Here is a 7,490-nt window from a genome sequence, read left to right as displayed (position 1 = left end):
CTCTATTCTTTTGGGAATGAGAGCAGTTTCAGAAAAATCGCTACACAAACATCCCAAATAAATATACTTTGTCACTTCATTTTAGTACACTGGATCAATGGTGGGAACAGGACACACAGTATATTTCCATGTAATTGTATCTTTTGAATTTTTTTTTTTTGTTTATGCTTACATTTTACATTTTGGTCAGTTTAGGAAAGAAATACCAATCTTTCTCTCCTATATTACAAATGCATTATTTGGTGTGTGTACATTCCAGTAAACACTTGTGACTAATAAAGTCACAAGTATTTACTGTATCCATAGTGTTTTTTCTACAAATTCTATGGCTTTCTATCTCATTTAGGAAGAAAATTATTCAAAGCTAAACCTTGCTACTTTTAATAATGTTTAAATGTGCTTGATCCACCCCAATTTTGTACCTTTTATTAATGTTTTGCTTTGATTTAATAGACGAATTTTAAAATTGCAACATATCAAATATTGCAAGGCACACGGTTACAGTTTGTACAGTTAGTCATGCTCATAAAGATTGAATCAGGGTTAGACTTTATGTTTTAGTTGTGGAGCCTGTTTAGCACTTCAACACATTCGCTTAAATTCCTATCTAACCATAATCTCCTGTGTGGTGGATATGAATGTGGTTTTCAATGTCCCACTAATTTTACACTGTAATTTTGATGCTTTCTGAAATTATTCAAAACACAATGTAAATATTCATTTTTCCAACTGGCATACTAAACATGTATTACTCTTCAGATACACTCACATTATGAGGGTAACCTGCTGCAAACCCCCTGAGTGTTCGCAGGGGTTGTCTCGTAACCGGCAACTCACCGGTTACGAGACAAAGCCCTACCACCTGAGCTACGTTCCCCCAAAATCCCAACAAAAAATCACGGTGTAGGGATACTTTTGTTCAGCAGGGAGTAGAAACCTGGTCAAAGATAAAGACAAGCTGAGGACACGATAATCCTGGTGAAAAACTAATGACAGAAAAAAAAATGCAAGCAACATTTTTAAAATTTTCATTAAAAAAATACTTTAAAAAACCTTTTTCTTATTTTCTTCCCACTTCACAATAATGCACCTATAATCTGTTGGTCTATCCGGTGGTAATATAACAAAATGGGGAAACGTTCAAGGAGTGTAATTACTTCTGCAAGGCATTCTACAAAGGAACATTTTTCACATGTAGTATTATTAATTATGGTGCTTGTGTGGATTGCAGATATAATGATAACAAGTGATAATTAAGTTTGTTATAATTGTCAGGTCACATAAATAACACAACAAACAATGATACCACTTGTTTTATGATTTAAACACCTTGATGCTGCTTTAAAATAAAATTGTTTGGAAAAGGTCATAGTCATTAACATTGTTATGTTTTCACGTGCAGCTAAGTTTGTTTGAAAGCTCATCTAAAGATGATTATACCTAGCTAATTATTATGCAATTTAAAGACATTATATTTTATAATATCTTTATTACTGATAATTTGCTGTCTATTCAGAGAAAATACAAAACAAACACTCTTTTTGAAGTACTGATTCACTTTATTGTTCATACTTTGCAGATATGTAAGAAAATCATACAGATGAAGATATTCTTGTAGTTTTGGTGACATTCTCCACATTTTACCAGCCCAGGAAGACATATTTGAAGTAGTGTCTTTTACTACAAACGCATAACAAGCAAGCTTAAGCGGGCATCATTAGAACCACATGTAAATTCACAAAACACTCACACACACTGTATTCTTATCTCTGCGAGTGGAGCAGTATAGTTCTCCTGAAACAATAGCCACTGCAGCTACAGCACTGAATCTCTTCATCTTTGGAGGGTTTCAAGGGCTAAAGTTTGGATGTTGACAATCTGGATGACTGCTGTGTTGAGTTCTCCTGTGTGATGGTTAATCCTGAGCATTCTAGTATTTATAGTGACTTCAGCAGCAGTTTCCTAATCCTGGGCAGTGCACCAGCAGCAGTCTGATGCTGGGAATTCTGTATTTGTTATGGGGATGGTGGTGTCTGCCTGTGTTTAATCATCAACTATCAAGTTTATCTTTAGTCTTTCCTTTCACGTGCTTGTCCTGTTTTTAGACTTTTTTTTTTGTACCAGTCAAACAAAATGTTCAGCACATGACCTAAGAGCTATTGTCATTTTGATGGGACATCAAGCTCAAACTCATGCTCACAGAGACTGGATCTTATGTCCACTTGATCCAAGGGATTGGTTTTAGTTGTGGCTGCCTATGAAAGAGAAGCTAGATGTGGTGACATTATACTTGCTTCTGTTTTTCATGCAGATTAACAGGAAGAATATTTCTCTCTCTTCTCCTTTCAGCTGTCTGCCTCAATGTTTGTGTTTCTGTTATCTCTGTAATCTAGGTAACATTTATTGCTACAGGTGTTGGTTTGTTTCTATCAGCATTGCACATTCTTCTTTGAAAAATGGCTAAAGCTCAGACAGGCAGAATGGAAAACATCTGTGTACATCATTTTTCAAGTCTCTCCACAAATGCTCAAGGGATTTAGAAATGGACTTTGACAGGACTATTGTAACACATGAATCTACTTTGATCTTTATCAGTATAGCGCAGGCAGTATGTTTAGGGTTGATGTTCTTGTCTCAAGTCATGTGCAGCTGGCAAAATATTTTGTTGTAAGATGGTCCTGTATTTAGTGGCACCCACTTTCCCATCAATCAGACCAGCTTCCCTGTCCCAACATCAAGATGTTGCCAACTTGATGTTTCAATGTGGTGATGGTGTGCTCAGGATGATGTGATTTGTATACCACATTTTTTTGCATTTAGGCCAAAAAATTAAATCTTTCACATTTCCTGTGTCCGCTTGCATGACTTGCAGCAAACTGCAAATTGGACTTCTCATGGATTTCTTTCAACACTGGCTTCTTGCCTCAAGGGAAAGATTTGTGGAGTGCACATCTAATAGATGTGAACAGATTCTTCCACCTGAGCTGTGGAGTTGCCACAGGCCTCCTGGCTGCTTCTCTGATTATTGATCTTCTTGCCTGACCTTTCTGTATAGGTGAATGGCAATGTCTTAGTCAGTTTGCATTTTGAGATAACGGTTTTAACAGAGCTGCGTAAGATGCTCAATGCTTGGGACATTGTTTTATAAACGAATCCCGCTTTAAAGGCCTTTATAGCTTTTTCTCTTGAGTGTCAGCTGTGTTCCTTAGTCCTTATGATGCTTTATGTTTGCTACTGTCTTCTAACAAACTTCTGAGGCTCACTGAACTGCTGGATGCCAATACAGCCCTGATGAAACATTCACTCCATTAAACCCCTGAAGATGTGCTGTGGTATTGTTGTAATTATGAAGATGAATATATTATTTAATACTTTCATATGTTATTACATAATATTTCAGTCTGTTAAGGGTTGTCCTGTGAATACCAGTCCAACAAGGCGGTGGTATAAGGACAAAATTGAAAGGGATAAGCCAAGTTCTGACATTATTATACTTTTTTCTTTTTTTTTGCTCTGCTCTAGGTGGAGGGCGCAAGCGTTTTCTCTCCCTCCCTCTTGCCTGCTTCTGCATCTGCGTTTGTCTGTGTTTTTCTCAGAGCCTCACTTTACATATCTTCCAAACTTGCAATTTATGGATTTGGTCAGCAAGTTATAGATTTGGTCAGCTGGTCTCTCAATGCAATTGATCAAATTTCTTCCACGGGAAGACAGGGTAAAGGAGAACCCTTTTGCCCAGCTGGTACATTCTTCTCTGGATACACAATGGATTCCTGGCAACATTGCAAGATTGTGTGCTTGACTACGATGTCGGTTGAGGAGGCAGAAGACGTTTATATATTTGGATATATTTGAAGATGTGCTGTGGTATCTTCTTTCAAGTCGTTAACAGCTGATCCCACAGATCTTTGACTGGATTTAGATCTATGGAAGTTGGAGGCCAAGTCAACACCTCACACTCTTTGTTGTGCTCCCTAAACCATTTTCTCTTTGTTATGCCTCATCGCTGCATGGTATTTTCAATACTGTGAACATCAAGCCTTAATCTACTTTTTAACAACAAACTGTTTATCTGTTGTAGACTGAAAGCAAGCCACACAACCACTAGCAAAACCAAAGACCAAGAAGCACGCAAGAAAAATGTATCGGGGGGTAAAATTTATTATGACAACAAATATTACACCTTTGATCAAATTAACACATTCATTCTTCAAACACTGAGCCTAAACATTATTCGTATGCATGTTATACATTAGTCACAATGTTTGTTGCGATACTTTGCGTTCTATATATGTGGATATTCCCCAAGCAATTTGGATGCCAACGCAAAACACACACACAAGTATTATACTGAAAACCCCTTACATCCTTGAAAAGTAATGTAATATTCAACCACATTTAAAATGACCAAATGTAGAGAAATAATTTTTTTATGTAGTTGAAGTATCTCTTTGGTGTATTAGGGCTTCTCAGAATCTGCAGCAGATGCCACAGCCTCTCATGCCAGGGCAGCAGCCGCAGCAGAAACGGCAGCGACGGCTCGTCATAGCTGAGTTATATGGCATCTGTTTGGGGACATGAGTAAGATTTCATTTAAAAGATTAAATAAATAAATCAAAGATCCAATATCATGCTGAATAAAACATACTTTGTTACTTTGATCCCTATATTCCCTGTCCTGTTTGACAATGTTCCCCGATCCATGATCATTGAAAGTCCACAAATGAAAATATGATAAACTGTTGTTAATTTATTAATTTACCCTACCTTCCAAGAGTCCTCTGGCATGTCTTGACCACCAGTGACTGGGCTGCCATTAGTCAGCCCTTCCATCAGTTCAGGTCCCTGTAGACAGTTTTGTTAATTTAAACCAAGACAGTTCATATTATCACTAACATAAACTGCACATGACAGTTTCAATGACGTTCTTACTTCAATGATGAGGTGAGCAGAGCCCTCCTGAATCCCAATGACTGTCACCATGATGGCCACGGCAACTGCAAGAGTGAACGCCTTCATCTTAGGAGTGTTGGTCTGGCTGGAGTTTCAAAATCAAATCGAGTTTCTTTGATTCTGATGTCTGAATGTGAGAAAGGTGCTGGTATTTGTACTAACTTGGGTTGCTGTTGCAACATGTTATTTTCCACTCTGTGATTGACAGAGCAGAAGTAAGATATTTCAAAAGAATTGCAAATGTAAAGAGTTGAAATGTTTAATTTCACTTTGAAAGGACCAGTGGTTTGGCAATTTGACTTTTTCTTTTTTCTCCTTAAAAGGATGTACAGTGGATCTAACAACTGTGCACACACCTTTTAATTCTGGCCTTGCAGTACAGTATACAGGTCCTTCTCAAAATATTAACATATTGTGATAAAGTTCATTATTTTCCATAATGTCATGAAGAAAATTTAACATTCATATATTTTAGATTCATTGCACACTAACTGAAATATTTCAGGTCTTTTATTGTCTTAATACGGATGATTTTGGCATACAGCTCATGAAAACCCAAAATTCCTATCTCACAAAATTAGCATATCATTAAAAGGGTCTCTAAACGAGCTATGAACCTAATCATCTGAATCAACGAGTTAACTCTAAACACCTGCAAAAGATTCCTGAGGCCTTTAAAACTCCCAGCCTGGTTCATCACTCAAAACCCCAATCATGGGTAAGACTGCCGACCTGACTGCTGTCCAGAAGGCCACTATTGACATCCTCAAGCAAGAGGGTAAGACATAGAAAGAAATTTCTGAACAAATAGGCTGTTCCCAGAGTACTGTATCAAGGCACCTCAGTGGGAAGTCTGTGGGAAGGAAAAGGTGTGGCAGAAAACGCTGCACATCGAGAAGAGGTGACCGGACCCTGAGGAAGATTGTGGAGAAGGGCCGATTCCAGACCTTGGGGGACCTGCGGAAGCAGTGGACTGAGTCTGGAGTAGAAACATCCAGAGCCACCGTGCACAGGCGTGTGCAGGAAATGGGCTACAGGTGCCGCAGTCCCCAGGTCAAGCCACTTTTGAACCAGAAACAGCGGCAGAAGCGCCTGACCTGGTCTACAGAGAAGCAGCACTAGACTGTTGCTCAGTGGTCCAAAGTACTTTTTTTGGATGAAAGCAAATTCTGCATGTCATTCGGTAATCAAGGTGCCAGAGTCTGGAGGAAGACTGGGGAGAAGGAAATGCCAAAATGCCAGAAGTCCAGTGTCAAGTACCCACAGTCAGTGATGGTCTGGGGTGCCGTGTCAGCTGCTGGTGTTGGTCCACTGTGTTTTATCAAGGGCAGGGTCAATGCAGCTAGCTATCAGGAGATTTTGGAGCACTTCATGCTTCCATCTGCTGAAAAGCTTTATGGAGATGAAGATTTCATTTTTCAGCACAACCTGGCACCTGCTCACAGTGCCAAAACCACTGGTAAATGGTTTACTGACCATGGTATCACTGTGCTCAATTGGCCTGCCAACTCTCCTGACCTGAACCCCATAGAGAATCTGTGGGATATTGTGAAGAGAACGTTGAGAGACTCAAGACCCAACACTCTGGATGAGCTAAAGGCCGCTATCGAAGCATCCTGGGCCTCCATAAGACCTCAGCAGTGCCACAGGCTGATTGCCTCCATGCCACGCCGCATTGAAGCAGTCATTTCTGCAAAAGGATTCCCGACCAAGTATTGAGTGCATAACTGTACATGATTATTTGAAGGTTGACGTTTTTTGTATTAAAAACACTTTTCTTTTATTGGTCGGATGAAATATGCTAATTTTGTGAGATAGAAATTTTGGGTTTTCATGAGCTGTATGCCAAAATCATCCGTATTAAGACAATAAAAGACCTGAAATATTTCAGTTAGTGTGCAATTAATCTAAAATATATGAATGTTAAATTTTCATCATGACATTATGGAAAATAATGAACTTTATCACAATATGCTAATATTTTGAGAAGGACCTGTATGTAGTTAAGAATCTATGTTTGTTTTTTAAATAGGTTGAGCTCTTTTTTGTAAATCTGCAAAAAAAAAAAAGTCAAATTTAGAACAAAATAGATTAACTATTTGCAAGGATTTTATTGGGACATGACAGTCAGAATTAAATAACAAACATTTTGGCCAAAGGACTCAGAAACCTGATCAGAAACTCCAAGAATCTGAGCTGCTATGATCACAATTTAACACAACAATAAAATACAGCAGCATAACCATCAACTGCCCAGAGGTGAAGTTGCTGCCTGGAGGTTCTGACTTTGAATACTGGCCTGAGGTCTTTATGCAGTGAGTGCATGTTCTTTCTATGTTGGTTCTCTCCGGGTGCTTCTTTTTACATGAATGTTAGGTTACCCGGACACTCTGAATTGCCATTAGGCCTGAGTGTCCATGCATGGTATTTTTTTCCAGTGTGTTTCTGGGTTGCTCTGTGATGTTCTGGTTATGATCTGTTTAATAACAATACCAGAGAACCATAAGCAAATCTCACATTTGTTAAAATATCAGGTGTTT

At 38.6% G+C, this 7,490-nt stretch overlaps 1 protein-coding gene across 1 annotated transcript; it reads right to left on the bottom strand.

Moving 5' to 3' along the window:
• Positions 1-4,142: 4,142 nt before the first annotated feature.
• On the bottom strand, positions 4,143-5,092 carry LOC124866033 (hepcidin-like). The gene is made up of 3 exons (XM_047361641.1): positions 4,930-5,092; positions 4,765-4,842; positions 4,143-4,562 (listed from the first exon to the last, which is right to left on the bottom strand). Exons 1-3 carry the CDS (start codon positions 5,014-5,016, stop codon positions 4,467-4,469), a joined length of 261 nt encoding a protein of 86 aa, XP_047217597.1. The 5' UTR covers positions 5,017-5,092; the 3' UTR covers positions 4,143-4,466.
• Between the last annotated feature and the right edge of the window lie 2,398 nt (positions 5,093-7,490).

This window comes from Girardinichthys multiradiatus, chromosome 3 (assembly GCF_021462225.1).
Source record: "Girardinichthys multiradiatus isolate DD_20200921_A chromosome 3, DD_fGirMul_XY1, whole genome shotgun sequence".
Classification (NCBI taxonomy): domain Eukaryota; kingdom Metazoa; phylum Chordata; class Actinopteri; order Cyprinodontiformes; family Goodeidae; genus Girardinichthys; species Girardinichthys multiradiatus.
This window is presented reverse-complemented; position numbering and strand designations above follow the sequence as displayed.

What these genes read in the sequence shown, in the direction of transcription:
- LOC124866033 (XM_047361641.1), bottom strand. Translation starts at nt 5,016, where the DNA reads ATGAAGGCGTTCACTCTTGCAGTTGCCGTGGCCATCATGGTGACAGTC. An exon ending in CTGCTCACCTCATCATTGAA is followed by an intron (nt 4,843 to 4,929) that starts GTAAGAACGTCA and finishes AACTGTCTACAG; the next exon opens with GGACCTGAACTGATGGAAGG. An exon ending in TGCCAGAGGACTCTTGGAAG is followed by an intron (nt 4,563 to 4,764) that starts GTAGGGTAAATT and finishes GTCCCCAAACAG; the next exon opens with ATGCCATATAACTCAGCTAT.